The sequence below is a fragment of the Athene cunicularia genome (genome assembly GCF_003259725.1).
Source record: "Athene cunicularia isolate RWA chromosome 2 unlocalized genomic scaffold, athCun1 chr2_part1, whole genome shotgun sequence".
In the NCBI taxonomy this organism is placed as follows: Eukaryota; Metazoa; Chordata; class Aves; order Strigiformes; family Strigidae; genus Athene; species Athene cunicularia.
Genome location: NW_020799095.1, coordinates 148,358,767 through 148,377,278, shown reverse-complemented (window position 1 = coordinate 148,377,278; position 18,512 = coordinate 148,358,767). Strand labels below are relative to the sequence as shown.

Sequence of the window (18,512 nt, the reverse complement as noted above, 5' to 3'; positions counted from 1 at the left end):
CCTCAGCCGTTAAACTCCTCTGTGAATTGATTAACAAAAAACATTGCCTGGTGCACGTTCAGGCATCTTGAAATGTTTCTGTCTGGCAGGCAGTCTTGTCCCATCTCTAATCAGACGGTATCTCTCTTCTTTCTGCACAGGGTACAAAGGGGCAGAAAGGAGCCCGAGGAGAAGCCGGAGCCCCTGGAGAGTCTGTGAGTAACTGCTTCCTTTGCAGCATTTTTCCCTGACAGTAACACACCTGAAGGGACACTGAAGTCAACGCTTTGCAGATGTGCAATCCCAGGCTGCTTTGGGCACAGGGCATGTCCTAAGCTGCAGCTTGTAGAGTCACTGCTTGTGGGCAAACAGGCACAGCTACACCATACAAATCAATGCCCCAGTCGGCCCAGCAATAAACTGTGCATCTTTTGTTGTCCAAGTCTCTCCCTGTGTAGCAAAATGCCCTCTTCTCTGGGTGAGGTGCCGGCACAGCTTCTTGCTGCACTGCGCTATCAGCCCAGCCCAGGCAGCCAGCTGGTGCAGGGAGCTCACGTCTCAGCAGCAGCCTGAATTAGTTTTTGAGCACGGTTGTTTTTAGGCTTCTTAGTCAATTCTACTTTCTTTAATACAGGCTCATCAGCAGAGGAATCATCACATACCACTTTTTGAGGCATGTCTTGTAGGGAATGCTGCTATTGTCAGTCTGTGTGCTAAGGAACAGCGAAGGATTCAAGTCCTGTTTTATTATTGTGAGAGCATATAAGCCCTTTGCGGCTGAATAAAAGGCCACATACTTTCTTTGCAAGCAGAGAAAGAAGACTGAAGAACTGTTTGAAATAACAATTGAGAGAGAGGATGTTTTTGTCGGGGGGAAGGAGGAAATAGGAAATCCAAATTAAGCATCCCAGAGCACTGAAATTTCTTCTCCACCTTTGTGTTCATGGTTTTCCTTCTTGGGCTTGTCATTAGGTGTCATCTCTAGCAGTGTTTTGACCCTAAATTCTGAACTGCCTGTCCCCAGCTCTCTTTCACTCATTTTTGAAAGATTCCTTAATCTTTTTAGGGGAAAAAAAAAAAAAAAGTCCTCCTTCCACCAAAGAGATCCATTGGTTTTATTTCTTTGTATAACCTGGTGGCTCAGAGGATACTAATGACAGGGAAAGGTATATGCAGGAACCTTTTTTCTTTTATTTTTTTTTTTTTTTCCCTTTTTTTTTTTTTTTTTTTTTTTTTTTTTTTCCCCCCATCCTTTCACAGAGTGCAACTGCTCCAATGTTTCTGTTAGCTCATAGACCAGGGACTGTAAATAACACAGAAATGAGGAAACCTTTAACTCTTTTCTAGTGAGCCAAAGGCAACAGATAGGCATTCACTTTGTGAACAGCTGTGCTGTGGAAGATTTTCATCATCTCCCGTTTGCATTGTCCTTCTGCAAGACATTACAGCTCAGTGCTTCCAGTAGAAGGGGTTTCTCTGTACTCTACTCCAAGCCAGATGTTTTTAGATAGTCTCTCTGGTTTGCCCTAAATGGATTAGGTATGCTAATAGAAATCCTTTTCCTTGCAAAGCTTTGATGACAGGTGAACCCTGGCCAGTGCAGGGTGATGAGGAACTACAGAGGTAGCAGCTTTAACCTGATATGGTCAAGTATAGAGGAAAATATCTAAATACAGCCTGGTAACCCCAGATATACACCTCTGTGGGGACATTAATCCCCAGATAGATATCCTCTCATGGCCCCCATTTAATTTTGGGGACAAACATGGGCTTCCCCACCCTAAACAGCAGACAGAAAAGACAATTCTGAACTATAACACTCTGAGTGGTTTGTGCTGTTCATCTACTTAGTGCAAATGAATGTTTTCAGGTTTTGGTCCCCAGAGTAGAGAAAGGTAGAACTGTCAAACAAAGCATTCTTTTTTTGACCTAGATTTTTATTTTAATGATAAATCAGCATACTTTCCTCTGTTCTTTTGATATTTCAGGCCCTGACTTTTCTTCCAGTATCTCAGCTAGATTTAGGATTTATTTTGATGGAAGGTAATTTTAAGCTCCTAAAGAGAGTCTTCATCCATTTTGCATTGTTTGATGCTTCTTTACACTACAAAGTGTTTAGCAAAAATGCTATTTTTTGCTTTGTGCTTGTACAACACCTTGTCTGACATGAACTCCAATGTCACTTGGAACATCTTGTTCCTATGGTGGTAAAAGCTGTGAATTACGTATGCACACAACATTTCATTTTCTTAAAACAGGGTGTGACTGGACCAGCAGGGCCCCCAGGTCCAAGAGGCTTGCCAGGAAATGTGGTATGTATGCACCAGTGTATTCGTTTTCCCATCTCTGCCCTGATTTCTTTATTTAATATGTTTAGTTTTCCCTCCCACAGGGTTTACTATCAGGGTCAAAAGGCTGTGTTTCATTACACTTTTTTTTATCATTGAATTGAAAGATCTGGAGGCATCTGGGAATGGTGTATCCGTGAAACATATTCTCATATTCATTTCTAGCAAGAGGGAGGCGAGGAGCTGCTTCATTCCTCACCAAATAGTGAAAAGTGATTTTTGCTGCCAGCTCTTCAAGAAAAAAATTGCAGTCTTTATTGTCTCTGCTTTTGTTTCATTTACCTTGTTTTCATTTGTTCTTTCCTTCTGAAAACATGACTTCTTGATATAAAAATTGCAGGGTAAACTCCCATTTTTATGATGAAAACGTGTAAGTATATGCTCCTACAATCAGAACGTTGAAATAAATATGGTGTCTTCCTTACCTCAGGAGGTGTTCATCACCATTATTAAGTTGTGCATGACAGAGCTTTTCATGTTTGCAAAAAAAGTCTTTGGACTAACTCTACTCCCTCCTCCACTGGTGTAATTTTCTTCCTGGTGCCTGGGGCTTCTCTGGGCTTACACAGGAGTAAGTGAAAACAGCAGTTAGAGCCCATGTTAAAAGGTATTCAGGCACAGTGGATTAGCACAGAGGGCTCTTCAGGGCAGAGTTCAGTACCTGGGAATCCAAGAAAGCTTAAATTTTCTTTCTACTAATTGTTAAAATACATTTGGTTTAATTGTATTAATGTGGTAATTTAATTTCAAACTGAAAGATGAAAATGAAGACCTTTTCCAATTTCATATTCCTTTAAGCAAACTTCTATACCAGTAATACAAATGTATCGCCTCTAAAAGCTAATAGGGTTGGAAATAATTTTTACTGGTGCAGAAGGGAAAATAAATATTGCATCCATCCTGTGAGGTCAAACCAATCTTACTGGTGCCAAGATACCATTTCACATCTTAAAATGGAGTACTAATCCATAATGTGTTTTGGTGAGTTAGGAATTTACAGTATTTAATTTGGAGCTCTAAATCACCTATATTTTGACAAGGAATCCTTTGAGATTTGCCAAGGCATGAAAAGGATTGAAAACTGAAATAGAGAGTAAAACGAACATAACCGCATTTTCCAGTGTATACCTTTGGAGCATAGCAGCCATAAAAAAAAAAATAAAAATTGTGAGACTTTTGGCTTCTCTGATACAGATGTGATGACTGGGAGTTTGTTGGTAATGGATTAGGAAGTGCTGAGGATTTCACAGAATGAAAAAAATAGTTATTGGTAGAATGAGAATGCACAAACCTGGGATTGGCTCAAGTTCTGCTTTTGCTGCTCAGCATTTTTTTATATTAAATAAAAACCCAACACTCCTTTAAGCACTTGATGCACAGTTCTTCTGTAGTATTCTCTGGATTACAGGTTGTCTGTACTGGGAAATGTAAAACTGGTACTAATCCTTGAGGTAGTTTGTACTGAACTCACAGGTTTAGCCATTTGTCTTAGGATCAAATACTGCCTACAAATAAAGTTTTAAGCTTTAATGTTCTTTTCTCTCCAGGGTGTGCCTGGAGACCCTGGACTACCAGGAAAGGAGGGACAAAAGGGAGAAAAGGTGTGTTTTGGTTTTTTATGTTTTTTTTTTTTTTTCTTTATTATTTTCTTCTTGGGCATTTTAAGTAACCTGGGACAGAAGCAGTCTGAACTGGGAAATTATTTCATGGGTTTGTGAATGGTTAAGACACATGGGCTCATTAGATCTTCGTGTCTGACCTCCTCTATTACATGTGCTAGAAGGTTTTCCTTACATTGCAACTTCTTAATTTTCCTGAAAAAAGCACCGAGATACAGCTGGATACATTGAAGTCACTGCTACAGATTTTGCAGTGAAGATCTTCTGTCCTCATTGCCTGACAAGAGCAGGGATTTGGTGTTTTAAGTACCTCCTACTCATCACTGTAAATCCAAAGCTGGGAGAAAAACTGGCTTTCACGGTTAGGAAACTGAGATGTTTGCTTTTCTGATAAGCTGTTGTGACTAAACCATTAGTTCAGCTTTCCAGTGCATCCTCACTTACCTTTTGCCTTCGTTGCCTAACTGTTATGTCCCATCTCTTAGCTAGCCAGTGAGCTTTCTGAGGTTAGGGGTTTGTGGTTTGCTTATTCGTTGCACAGTGCCCAGCATGCTGCAGTCCTGGTCTTTGTTTACTGGAGTAGGAATGATTAATCAGAAAAATGGCCCCATATATGCATATATACTGGGTTTAAAAGGGGATGAATCCCAACCCCTTCAGTCAAATCGTCGTCCAGATAACTGCTAAGTCAGGATCATGTATGGACCAAGGGCTCTTAAATAGCTGGTTCCCAAAACATCTTGAAGTCTCCTTTTACTTTCCTTAAGGAAAATTACAAATGCTTTGAGATTGCTGAAGGAAAAGGCTTCCTGTGAGAGAGCATTTCCTATGATACTAAGAGAAATTCAGATGAGAAGACTAGAAAAAATGCATATCTTTCAGCCCCTATGAAAGACCTGAGACAGGAATAGTCTTTAGTATGCTGCTAAGAGTTTTGCTGGATTGTCTTCTACAGGGTGATCCTGGAAAAGAAGGACAAGTGGGTTTGCCTGGGCCAGCTGGCGAGCCAGGGCCTGCTGGAGAGCCAGGTTTGCCTGGTAAGGGTAAAGATGGAGAACAGGTAAGCACTGCTGGCAAGCTTTGGCTTGAGTAGTTCAGTGTGAGATAGACGAGCATGATTTCTGCAGAATGGTGGGTCTGTGGCAGAGTCAGGCTGCATTGTCACAAGTGCTCACAGGCTGGCTGCCTGAAGACATGAAAGGACTGGCTGTGCAAAATGCTGTAGATCGCAGTGCTGCATCCAAAAGGGCAGAGAGAACTGAAGCTGTATTTCTGAACATGGTGGCCACTGAAAATGGAGACCTCCACAAGGAGTAACTATTGTCCTTGTGACCAGTATGAAAATTATTACTTTGGTGGAAGTTCCCTAAAAGCATTTAATTCTAGCCAAGTTAGCAGATTATTTAATTTGCTTCTGTGTAATCAATAAAACATTGCCAGACGGTGTGAGACAAGGAGGAGGGTAGTGGGGATGTTGCTGTCTTGATTGTCTCAAAGTTCAGGGTCCTGTTTGGCTGCACGGTGACTGTTTTCTGGTTTTGGCTCTGTCACTTTAGGGGCAGAGAGGCCCTCCAGGTTTGCCAGGACCCTTTGGACATAAGGTGAGCATGGACTTTTTTGCGGACTGCTTTTCTCAATTGATGAGAAGAAAGTTATTGTGAAAACATGGTTTGTTTTTCACTGAAAAATAGATTTTGTGAAGCTGTCACTCAAAACTGCACTTCTAGCCTTTTAGGAAGTTCCTTTCTTTATGCCCATAGATGTAAATATTAAGATATGAATTAGCTGTGTTCACTTTCCACATTTAAATTTTATACCAGCATTATGTGAATTCAACACAGACTAATGCACATTTTTGGGGAAACTGTGACTGGGGACCTTTAATCCATGCAGCTAGAGAGAGACACGTTGCATAGCTAAAGGATGATCTACTCTTGAGACCGCCTGTCAGCCCCTCAAAGAGCATTCCTCCATAGCACTCATTTCCTTCACCTCTCTCCAAGGAGGATGTGAACTGTTTTCCAGTGGGACCAGATAGTCCTGGTTTGTCCTCCTATACTCTAGTTAAGACAAAGACTAGCTAGTTGATGAGGTTAAGGACGTAGATTTTTTCAGCTGAAGGTAAAGTTTATTCCGAGTACACAGCAAATAGAGAAAACAAACAAACAGAAAAAAACACCAAAAAACACCCCACCCCAAACCACCAAAAAAACCTCAACCCTTTTACTTCTGAGAGCATCTGGATTGTGCTTGAATCTTCAGTCAGACATGTCAAAAATTCTCCTCTTCAAAATGTCCTGATCTAGATTGGAAGAAGAATAGCACATTGAAACAGATTCTGTAAATGATATAAATAGGAATATAGAAGTATGACACTAGATCCAGCTAGGTCCCATATTTCTGAAATAACCACATTGCTGTGAAATATTTTCATTTTGCTGCATTCTGTATGAATGCATTGTAGTCTGTGGCATATATCTTTGACAGTTCAGAACACACACAATAATAGACTGAGAATTAATATAAAAGTCAGAAAACCCCCTAAAAGAAATCTCATGAAATATTCTATTCAATATCAACACAAGATGGTAAGAATCTTAATTGTGCATGGGAAAATATTATTGAACTTTTTGTTTTGAAGTTATGTTCTTGAATAAAATATCAGATAAGGGATGTGCTGGAGTTTTTGAACTAATCAGAATACATTTTTTTCTCAATGTCCTTACAGTATTGTTTCTTTGTAATATAAGATTAGGAAAGAAAGAAAGAAAGAAAGAAAGAAAGAAAGAAAGAAAGAAAGAAAGAAAGAAAGAAAGAAAGAAAGAAAGAAAGAAAGAAAGAAAGAAAGAAAGAAAGAAAGAAAGAAAGAAAGAAAGAAAGAGAGAAAGAAAGGAAGGAAGGAAGGGAGGGAGGGGAGATATTGCAGTCTGAATTTGGGGTGGGCAGAATCCATGGACAATTTTTCTGTCATGATTCTCTATAGATGGAAATAGTGTAATAATAAATAACATAAATAAGTTTCATTGTTATAAGTCTACTGCCAACGTGAGACTGAATCTCACAACTGCAATACAATCCATAAAAATCTTATTTGATTTCTCCCTATAACAAGAGAACAGACATTAAATTTAAGTACTGCAGCTGAATTATTTCTTAATCTTCTACCTGCAATGCCCATTAGACAGTGTCAAGTAGTTGTCTGTGCTCTACAGGTTTTACTATTGAAAATCCTGTTTTCTAGAAGGGACGTCTCTCCTTTTGTAGTATAGTCCTCTGGAGAGAGTTGTAGAACTGTTGAATTATTTTTTTACCAAAATTGTTCATACAGTTCTGTGAGGAGGCCTGTGTTGATGAAGAAAAGAAAAATATTAAGATGTAACTGAACGTCTCTAATTCTGTTGTCCCTGGATAAATAATCTGTGTTTAGCAATGTCTGCAGGTTAGTCATCTACCATAGAAACACAGAGAAAGAAAAGCACATTATGGTGCTTAGCGTTTCCCTAAGCCAAGGAGAGTGCCTAATACCCTGCAGGCAATTGCAAGTGCTGGAAATGGGATGCTGTGCACTAAATCAATTAAAATACTTGTAGTCTGTGTTCACGCTCAGTTATGTGATGTGGCACACACTGGCCTTGCGTGAGTGCTCACAGCAGTGGGCTGGGGCTTGTGTGAATGAAGGGGGCAGTTTTCATGGCATGGCATGATGGTCACTGTGCCATATCCCCATGCTCCCACAACCTGATGCCGTTCCTCTGTGGGCAGGATCAGGTCAGGATGCACCAGTGCTATGTTCTGTTGTAAAACCTGATTGCATTTCAGCCCATTTCCTCAACAATGCACAAAGCCTTTAACTTCTTCCTTTCTTTCAGGGTGAGAGGGGAGCTCCTGGCCTCCCTGGACAACCAGGAGACAGAGGCGTGCCAGGAATTGGGCTGGCTGGACCTCCAGTAAGTAGCAGGCCCTTGCTGCAACTTGTAACAAGGCAAAAACTTACCTATCACCCTCTGGGGAACATGTTGCCTGTGCTCAGCTGTGCCAAGAGCATGTGGCACATTTTATCCTCTGAAGATACAAACCACAAACTAGTCCAGAGGCTGCCATTCATGACTCAGATGTCTACACGTCTGTTGTGAGAGCTCTCGATGCATTTGGTTTAGTTGACGGAGAAAAGCAGAGAAGTGCTATAGGAGTGATTGATATCACTGTCTGTTACTCCTGACTTGTCTGCATCATCTCGACACGTTGGCTGTGGGTGTGAGTCGAGATCTGTGCTGAGCCAGCAGGTCTGGTCTGCTGGGCAAACGTAACCTTGCTGGCAGCCTTTTAGAAGACATCAGTGACATAGTCAGCACTCTGGTAGGGAAATACAAAATCAGATTTCTTAAATTCCTGTACTCCAAGAGACCCATTGTCCCCATAATTTCCCACAAATATTTAGTTGGACCTCATGCAGCTCTGCCCACACCCCCTGCTTATCAGTAGGCCACAAGATGTGTCTGGGAGTCTGCTTCTGAATTTGAGTTTCAATTTTCATATCACTGGGGTTTGATCATTCCAGTACTTTTCATGAGCAACTCTTCTTGAGATGAGGTGTATTTGGGAGTGCTCTGACTATAGCCCTGCTCAGAATCCTCCAGATATGCACTGAATTTGCAAGTGAAATAAGTTTAGGAGGAATTTTTTTTTTTTTTTTTTTTTTCAGCCCCATTATACTGTACCAATCACAGTCAGTTTTAATTCTTTGGTTATCTAGATGTGTTTCTCAATTAGTATAGAAAATTATCTTGAAAAGATAAAACATATCGCTGTGTAATACTGGTTGAAAAATACAGTCTAGGCTGCATCAAGAGAAGCATGACCACCAGGTCAAGGGAAGTGATTCTCCCCCTCTACTGTGGTCTCATGAGACCCCACCTGGAGTACTGTGTTCAGTTTTGGGGTCCCCAATATAATATGGACACAGATCTACTTTAGAGGGTCCAGAGGAGGCTATGAAGATGCTCAGGGGGCTGGAGCAGCTCTCCTGTGAGGACAGGCTGAGAGAGTTGGGGGTGTTCAGCCTGGAGAAGACAAGGCTCCAGGAGACCTTATAGTGGCCTCCCAGTGCTTAAAGGGGCTACAGGAAAGATGGGGAGGGACTCTGTAGTGATAGGACAAGGGGTAATGTCTTTAAACAGAAAGAGGTTAGATTTAGATTTGATATAAGGAAGAAGTTCTGCCCTGTGAGGGTGGTGAGGCCCTGGCACAGGTTGCCCAGAGAAGCTGTGGCTGCCCCCTCCCTGGAAGGGTTCAAGGCCAGGTTGGACGGGGCTTTGGGCGACCTGGGCTAGTGGAAGGTGGCCCTGCCCATGGCAGGGGGGTTGGAACTGGATGATCTTTAAGGTCCCTTCTAACCTGAACCAATTTATGATTCTATGATTAATATTTGCTTTTACTGTGCTGAATACTATATAAGGTAAAGCAGACTGGGTCAATCTTGTTTCACACTGTGTCTGTGTCATGGCCTTCACGGTCCTCACAGGGTTACCGATGATTGAAGATTTGCTGGGTGTTATTTGTTATGATTTATCTAAGGAACAATGATGTTCTTGCATTTCTTAATGTTCAGTCATTAATACTAAAATTAAAATTAAATTAGCAAATGAGTATCTGGCTTGTTTGAAAGTCACTAGGCTGTGGATAATTTTTAATTACTGATTTTTACTTTCAGTACAGGGGTAGATGAGTTCACTTCTGCATCCTGATGTACAGCAGATGACAAAATTATTCTTCACTGGGCTTTAGCATACGCATATCCACGAACACAAAAGACTAAGAACTTGATTCCATATGTAGACATCACTAGTCTTACACTAGAATATTACTTTTTTCAGTGTCATCATTATTTGACCACTGTCAGGAAGAGTAGCCACCTACTTAACACACTATTCCTGATTGAATTGGTTTTAATTATTTAATCTGCTTCACTAAATAGATTGGATTGGTGGGCCAACGTCAACAGGATGAGCTTCAACAAGGCCAAGTGCCAGGTCCTGCACTTGGGCCACAACAACCCCCAGCATGGCTACAGGCTTGGGGAGGTGTGGCTGGAGCTGTCTGGGAGAGAAGGATCTGGGGGTTCTAATTGACAAGCAGCTGAACAGGAGCCAGCAGTGTGCCTGGGTGGCCAAGAAAGCCAACGGCATCCTGGCTTGGATTAGAATAGTGTGGCCAGCAGGAGCAGGGAGGTGACAGTCCCCCTGTGCTCTGCACTGGTGAGGCCACACCTGGAGGGTTGTGTCCAGGTTTGGGCACCTCAATCCCAGAGAGATCTGGAGGGGCTGGAGCGAGGGCAGAGGAGGGCAACAAGGCTGGTGAAGGGCCTGGAGAACAAATCATGTGAGGAGCCAGGGAAGGAGCTGGGAGTGTTCAGTGTGAGGAAGAGAAGGCTGAGGGGAGACCTCATCACTCTCTACAGCTCCTGAAAGAGCATTGCAAAGAGGTTGGGGCTGGGCTCTTCTCACAGGTCATTAGTGACAGAACAAGAGGGAACGGCTTTAAAGTGCAACAGGGGAGGGTCAGACTGGACATCAGGAAAATATTTTTCACAGAAAGAGTGTTCAGACAGTGGAATGGGCTGCCCAGGGAGGGGGTGGAGTCACCATCCCTGGATGTGTTTAAGGGTCGTTCAGATGAGATGTTGGGGGATGTGGGGTAGGGGAGAACTTTGTAGAGTAGGGCTGATGGTTGGACTTGATGATCCCAAGGGCCTTTTCCAACTGGAATGATTCTGTGATTCTGTAAATACTTTTTAAAAACAACTATTATAGTGGTTTTCTTCACTGTAGATTCATCATAACCTCAGCTTCAGTGCAAAGAGTCTGGAATTTCAAAAAAAAAAAAAAAAAAAAAGAAAAAAAAGTCAGTGGAGCTGCTTCATGAATTAAAAGTGTCAGCCTATACTCTTTTTAGTGATGTGACAAAATTGTGTGTATAATACTTTCAGATTCAGAGCTGAGAGCCAGCAACTCTTTTTAATTGGAGTCCTCACCCTGTTTCCTCCTTTGACCTTAACCTGTCTTGGGTTTTGCTCCGTGCATAAAAGTTATATATAGATGAGGGTTTTTTTACATTGTCTGCTGAAGTACTGAGTCTATGTCAGTGGCAACTGGAATGCATGGAGCTGTGCCAGGGATGAACGAGGAGCTGACTGAGAGCTTATGTGTCAGGATTAAAGGGAGGGCAGGGACAGGTAACATTATAGTGGTGGTCTGGTACAGGCCACCTGACCAGGAAAACTGAGTGGATGAGGCCCTCTATAGACAGATAGGAGCAGCCTCATGTTCACAAGCCCTGGTCTTCAACCACCCTTATATCTGTTGGAGGGACAACACATCAGGGCATAAGCAATTCAGGAGGTTCCTGGAATGTGTTGATGATAACTTCCTTCTTCAACTGATAGAGGAGCCAATGAGGAGAGGTGCTGTGCTGGACCTTGTTACCAACAAGGAGGGACTGGTGGGGAGTGTAAAGCTTGAGGGAAACCTTGGCTTGAACATGAAATGGTGGAGTTCAAGATCCTTAGGACATCAAGGAAGGCACACAGCAAGCTCACTACGCTGGACTTCAGGAGAGTGGACTTTGGCCCCGTCAGGGATCTGCTTGGTGGAGTAACATGGAATAAAGTCCTGGGGGGAAGAGGGGCTCAATCTGGCTGATATTCAGAGGTCACCTCCTCCAAGCTCAGGAGCGATGCATCCCAACAAAGAGGAAGTCAGGCAAAAATGCCAGGAGGCTGAATGGATAAACAAGGGGCTCCTGGACAAGCTCAAAGGCAAAAAGGAAGCCTACAGAGAGTGGAAGCAAGGACAGATAGCCTGGGAGGAATACAGAGAAACTGTCTGAGCATACAGAGATCACATTAGGAAGGCCAGAGTCCTGATAGAATTAAATCTGGCCAGGGATGTCAAGAGCAACAAGAAAAGCTTCTATAGGAATGTCATTGATAAAGTAAGACTGGGGAAAATCGCTGCCCTTTCCAGAAGGAAACAGGAGATCTGGTTATAAAGGACATGGAGAAGGCTGAGGTAGTCAGTGAAATTTTTGCCTTAGTCTTCACCAGCAAGTGCTTCAGCCACGCTACCCAAGAGGCAGCAGGCAAAGGCAGGGACTGGGAGAATGAACTGCCCAGTGTAGGAGAAGATCCTGTTTAAGACCATCTAAGGAACCTGAAGGTTCACAGATCTGTGGGACCTGATGAGATTCATCTGCGGGCCCAGAGGGAACTGGTGGATGAATTGGCTAAGCCACTATCCATCATATTTGAGAAGTCGTGGCAGTCTGGTGAAGTTCCTACTGACTGGAAAAGGGGAAATAATGGGGGATACCTTTTTTAAAAAGAGAAAAAAGGAAGACCCAGGGAGCTAGAGGCCCAGCAGTCTCACATCCGTGCCTGGCAAGGTCATGGAGCAGATCCTCCTGGAATAATGATAGGGAACATGGAAAATAAAGAGTTGATTGGTGACAGCCAACATGTCTTCACTAAGGGTAAATCATGCCCGACAAATTTGGTGGCCTTCTATGAGGTTACAGAGTTGGTGGTTAAGGAAGAGTAACTGACATCATCTACCTGGACTTGTACAAAGCATCTGACATTGTCCTGCACAACATCCTTGTCTCTGAATTGGAGAGACTTGGATGTGATAGATGGACCACTCGGTGGGTAAGGAATTAGCTGAATGGTTGCATTCAAAGAGTTGTGGTCAATGGCTTGATGTCCAAGTGGAGAGCAGTATCGAGTGGTGTCCTCAGGGGTCAGTATTGAGACCAGTGCTGTTTAATATCTTTTTTGGCAACAAGGACAGTGGGATTAAGTGCACCTTCAGCAAGTTTGCTGACGACACCAAGGTGTGTGGTGCAGTCGACACACTGGAGGGAAGGGATGGGCCATCCAGAGGGGCCTGGACAGGCTGGAGAGGTGGGGCTGTGCAAACCTCAGGGAGTTCAACAAGGGCAAACACAAGGTCTTGCACATGGATTGAGGTAATCACAGGCACAAGGACAGGCTGAGTGATGAGTGGATTGAGAGCAGCCCTGCAGAGAAGGACTTGGGGGTATTAGTGGATGGCAAACTGACTATGAGCCAGGAATGTGTGCTCACAGTCCAGAAAACCAACTGTGTCCTGGACTGCATCAAGACAAGTGTGACCAGCAGATCGAGGGAGGGGATTCCCCCCTCTACTCTGCTCTTGTGAGACCCCCCCCTGCAGTGCCGTGTCCAGCTCTGGGGCCCCCAATATAAGACAAACAGGGACCTGCTTAAGCAGGTCCAGAGGAAGCCATGAAGATGATCAGAGGGATGCAGCACCTTCCCTGTGAGGACAGGCTGAGAGAGTTGGGGGTATTCAGCCTGGAGAAGAGAAGGCTCCAGGGAGACCTTATAGTAGAGAGGGACTTCTTACAAGGGCATGTAATGATAAGACAAGGGGTAATGTCTTTAAACAGAAAGAGGGTAGATTTAGATTAGATATAAGACAGAAATTCATAACTGAGTGGGTGGTGAGGCCCTGGCACAGGTTGCCCAGAGAAGCTGTGGCTGCCCCCTCCCTGGAAGGGTTCAAGGCCAGGTTGGACGGGGCTTGGGGCAACCTGGGCTAGTGGAAGGTGTCCCTGCCCATGGCAGGGGGTTGGGACTAGATGAGCTTTAAGGTCCCTTCCAACCCAAACCATTCTATGATTCTATGGATTACTATTTATATAAGACTGAGCCATAAACTGAGTATTAGCAGAGTATGGCCTTCCCAACTGAACCATAAGCAGAAAAGGGGACTGCTTGGAGCAATGGGTGAATCCACATGCTTATGCTGAATTCGCCTAATGGATGCATATGCTGTATAAGTAGAATCGTTTTGCTTTTGCTCTGCTTTGCTCTGTTCGTTTCATTGTGGGTTCAGAATTATGTATTCAGCCTTTGCTTGAGCAGAACATTAAGGCGTTTTGCATGGAGGGCTGTATGAGGATTAGTGAATTAATATGCCTGAAATAGAAACCAAAGGGAGAGAAGTCATAGTGTGAGCCAATTTATTCAAACACAGCCCCAGAGATGTGAGGTCAGACCTTGTTTTGGGTGTGTTTGGAATTCCAGATTGACTTATCGATGCTGGATATGGCTACTGCATCACTTCTCTGATGTTCCTATAGAAATGGATGCCTTCTAGTGGCTCACTCAGTTGCACTTTTTTAAGCTGCATCCCCAAACGAATACTATGTGCAAGCCTGCTGGACTCCCTGGTTTGACCTCATTTAAAGAGCACACTCGTCCTGTGGGATGCTTTTCCTTGTGTTAGAGGTAGCTGAATACAGTGCTTTTCAGGACCTGGGGGAACTGTCCTAGCCCAGCCCAGCAGATGGAAGGGTGCTGTGGTTATGTGTCCCCAGGTCCAGGCAGTAGTGAGACTGAGGACATATTGCCAGTGGGTATATGCATATGTGATGCACACACATACACGCACATGCATGTGGCCACGTGGGGAATAATGCCTTTGCAACACTCATAGAAACCTAAACAGCACTCGGAAACATGAGCAAGAATGTCTTGATCCTGCTCCTCCTCGCTGGCTGATGAGGTTTGAAGGCCACTGTTGGAATACATACATGAAATGTTGATCTTTCCAGCAACTGGTCTTGGACACATGCTCTGCCCTGTACCCAGGACTCGGTACCCCAGTGTCCTCCAGTTGCTGGTACCCAGACCTGAAGCCCCCTGGATTCACAGCCTTGCAACCCAGTTGCTGGCACCCAGACCTGTCCTACTCATGAGCTCATCTGGCTTGAAGCTCACAAAGATTCAACCACATGAGCTGAGATTCATGAGCTCACTCATGCTGAAGTGTTACAAATAGGGTTTAATGACAATATAGTAAATGGGATTAGATCAGGCTAGCAGCCAGTCACCAGTGGCGTTCCCCAGGTCTTGATTTTAGGGCCAGTGCTCCTCAATGTTTTTATAAATTATCTAGATGAAGGAATCAAATTTACATTGTTTGTTGATAACTGAACTAGGAGGAGCTGTGGACTCCCTTGAGGTTAGAGAGGCCTAAGAGAGAGGTCTGAATAGACTAGAGAGCCAGGCAATCACCAACTGTATGAAATTCAACAAAAACAAGTGCAGGATTCTCCACCAGGGATGGTGTAATCCTGGCTGCACATACAAATGGGAGGACAAGATGCTGGAGAGCAGCCTTGTGGAAAGAGATCTCGGAGTGTGGGTTGATGTTAAGTTGAATGTGAGTGAACAGTGAGCCCTGGCAGCCAAAAGGCCGACCATCTCCTGGGGTGCATCAAGCACAGCATAGCCAGCCGACTGAGGAAGGTGATTGTCCCACTCTACCCGGCAGGGATGGGGCCCCACCTCGAGTATTTGTGCAGTTTTGGGTGCCTCAGTGTAATAAGGACATCAGACTGTTGGAGTGTGTCCAGAGGAGGGTGACCAAGATGGTGAAAGGCCTCGAGGGCAACACTTAGGAGGAGTGGCTGAAGTCACTTAAGTTGATCAGCTTGGAGAAGAGAATGTTGAGGGGTGGCCTGACTGCAGTCTACAACTTCCTCAAGTGGGGCAGCAGAGGGGAGGTGATGATCTCTTTCTGGTTTCATAACACATGGAATTGTTACGAAGCAGCATCAGAGGAAGGTCAGATTGGACATGAGGAAAAGGTTCTTCACTGAGAGGATGGTTGGTCACTGGAGGCTTCCCGGGGAAGCGGTCACAGGACCGAGCCTGTCAGAGTTCAAGGAGGGTCTGGATGATGCTCTTAGTCATATGCTTTATTTGTAGGTTGTTCTGTGAGGAGCAGGGCATTAGAATCGAATGATCCTTATTGGTCCCTTCTAACTTGAGATATTCTATGATTTTCTGACTGTGGTGATGAAGCTCAGGGTTCAGACAAGCATCATGTTAGGATACAGCTGACCCCTCTGATCCCTTTTTCTCTCTTTTTTTTCTCACCCTTTTTCCTCCATGATCCACGTTGATTTCTTCCTTACTCTGCCTTTGATCCTTCCCCTAAACATCCTGCTGTAAGCATTGCAGCCTCAACAATGTCTTTGTGAGCAGCCTGTCAGACTTGCTCCTTTTCTTCTCAGTTTCTGTTATATTGGTGCTTCAGGACCCACCCTGATCAGCCAAGATAGGGTGTTAATTTTAAGTGTTTTGACTGCTGCTTCTTTTCTGTTTGCAGGGCCCTGTGGGACCCCCAGGAGACAAAGGGCCATTGGTACAGTATGTCTTTCTAACTACACCCAGATTTTATGGGCATGGATCAGCTACATTAATTGAGTTCCTACCAGTGATTTCCTGAAGGCATATATCATTAGTTTATTTTTGCTCAAGGATGTAGGGCCACAGGGTGGCTGGCCCTCCAGTGAGGACTTCTCTTTGTGCATTACCAGCTACTTGTCTGATATATTGAGTTCTGAGAAAGAGTTGATCAAGACTCTTGGAATGGTGACAACTTTTTCTTACCTGTCAATAGTCCTACAAAAGAAAGAATGAGTTACATGTTTAGAAATTAATTATAAGGAATATAATTTAAGGCACACTGCTATGCCTTATAGCCAAGGCCTCAAGAGTTTAAAACAGTTTTTAAGAATTTTTCTTAATTAAAAATTAAAGAAAACCCTGCATTTCAGTATTCAATACTTACTTCCTCAACATGCCGTTTTACAAGGATGCAGTCCATCGGCTTGAAACAAATAACTGTGTACCATGGTCTCAGTATACACCGGCATGAATTTCCAGCATGACAACCAGTCCTATCCAGTGTTCTAGCTTGGTGCTGAGGAGCTTGACTTTCATTTCTCCTCTTCAGTCCTGTGCTCAGTCATATTTTTTCCCTGTTCATAAACTTGCCTCCTATAAAAAGTCTTTTTTACCTTTCCAGTCAAGGTATGAGAGACTTGACTTTAGTAATGCATGTAAAGTCCCTTGAGGCACATTGTGATAGTGAATGTGAGATTAATTATTTTGTTTCTTAAACTCTCTCATAGTTGCTTAACTGCTAGTTGTTTGGTTTTGTTTTTTTCTCAACAGCTGTTGGGTTGAGAATTTCTTCTCTTCAGCTAAGAAGCACCTCATAAGTACTGTCCACGTTATGGGGTTTGTCTGTTCTCTCCCTACCAGGGTCCCCGCGGTGTACCTGGTATCCCTGGACCACAGGGGCCTCCTGGACAGGATGTAAGTAAAATAAGTGTTAAGTGCTCAAGAAATTTGCTAATGCTCGAATCTCATTTCCCTTAAAATTGTGTTCATACTCAACTGCAGTTATTGAGTGTTACAAGCATGGTCCAAGGGAGATGATTCATAGTAGTGGGGCTCTTACAGTTAGGGTGTCGTGGGGGAAAGAGTTAGTTTGTCTCAGGGAAAGCGGTTGACCTTACCATTGAAACATTTTAAAATGACACTGGAGAAGGGACTCGACAGCATACACTGGGGAATGATCCCACATTGGAAAAGGATGGTTGTTAAGCTGTCTAGGAACTTCTTAGAAGCTGCTGAGAAAAGTAACCTGTAATATTTCTATGAAAACAGGGCCACAGCTGTTAAAAGCTCTTTGTGAGTTCATTTCGCTGCTGCTGCTGTGCATGAGAGATGACATTTTAACCTCTTGGTGCGTTGTCCTCACTCCTGTCATCTCGGTGGGTGAGTCATGGAGCTGAGGGATAGAAAGAAATGTGGCAGAGTCCCAGCTGGAAGGCTGACCCCTCTCACTGCCTGCCTTTGTTGCCCTGTTTAATCAGAAAGAGAAGTGTGTGGGTTTTTTTTTTCTTTGTTGGTCAGCCAACTCTGTCACGTGGAAATGAGTCCTGGAGGAAAATCAGCAAGGAGGCTCTGAAGATTTTGAAAGGCTTGATCTTTGGTTTTGTGCCTGCTGAGGGAATGCTGTGGGGAGGAGGCAGTGGCCTGTAACTCTCATTCTCAGCACTGCTTTATGATGCTCTCATGTCTGAAATGGGTACCAGTTCTTACAAAGTCCATGGCAGGTGATTTTCAACCTTAGTGTGGCTTTATTGACATGCATCAGCTGGCCTAAAGGGTGTACTTTCTTATGGGATGGATCTCCTTTCCTCCTCTAGGGTTTGGAGAAGAAGGTCTGGTTTTCTTCCCACCTACTTTTCACAAGACAAGTGATTATGGCCAGGGTATTCCTCAACAGCTCATGACAGTAGAAACGGTCCTTTGCTTCCATCACTCTGTGTCCCTGAGCAGCCACAGATTCAGGATTGATTGTGTCCTTCTGACTGACCCTAGATTTCCTCACCTTGCCTCAGATGTTTGAGATTTTTAATCAAGAGGTTTTAAACAGGGGATTCAATAGATGGGCTTATTACAACTTTATTGTGTGAGAAGAGTGCCAGAGCCAGATTTTCTGAGTCTTTCTGGCTCAACTGAGATCAGCATTGACTGGTCAGCACAGAAAATTACCCAAATAGAACTGTTCCTTATGGTACTTCTAAAACACGTCCTCTATTACACTAACTGTTTTAATTGCACCCAGATGTCTTTTAGGAGCTCTCTGTATTCAGTTGATGA

At 43.7% G+C, this 18,512-nt stretch overlaps 1 protein-coding gene across 1 annotated transcript in view; it reads left to right on the top strand.

The window, feature by feature from the left end:
* Positions 1-18,512, top strand: part of COL22A1 (collagen type XXII alpha 1 chain) — a 244,421-nt gene that overhangs the window by 189,510 nt on the left and 36,399 nt on the right. Inside the window, exons 36-43 of the mRNA XM_026843424.1 lie at positions 141-194; positions 2,238-2,291; positions 3,875-3,928; positions 4,902-5,006; positions 5,503-5,547; positions 7,816-7,893; positions 16,162-16,197; positions 17,103-17,156. Of these exons, the coding sequence (XP_026699225.1) occupies positions 141-194; positions 2,238-2,291; positions 3,875-3,928; positions 4,902-5,006; positions 5,503-5,547; positions 7,816-7,893; positions 16,162-16,197; positions 17,103-17,156 (480 nt within the window). The remainder of the gene's footprint in view (positions 1-140; positions 195-2,237; positions 2,292-3,874; positions 3,929-4,901; positions 5,007-5,502; positions 5,548-7,815; positions 7,894-16,161; positions 16,198-17,102; positions 17,157-18,512) is intronic.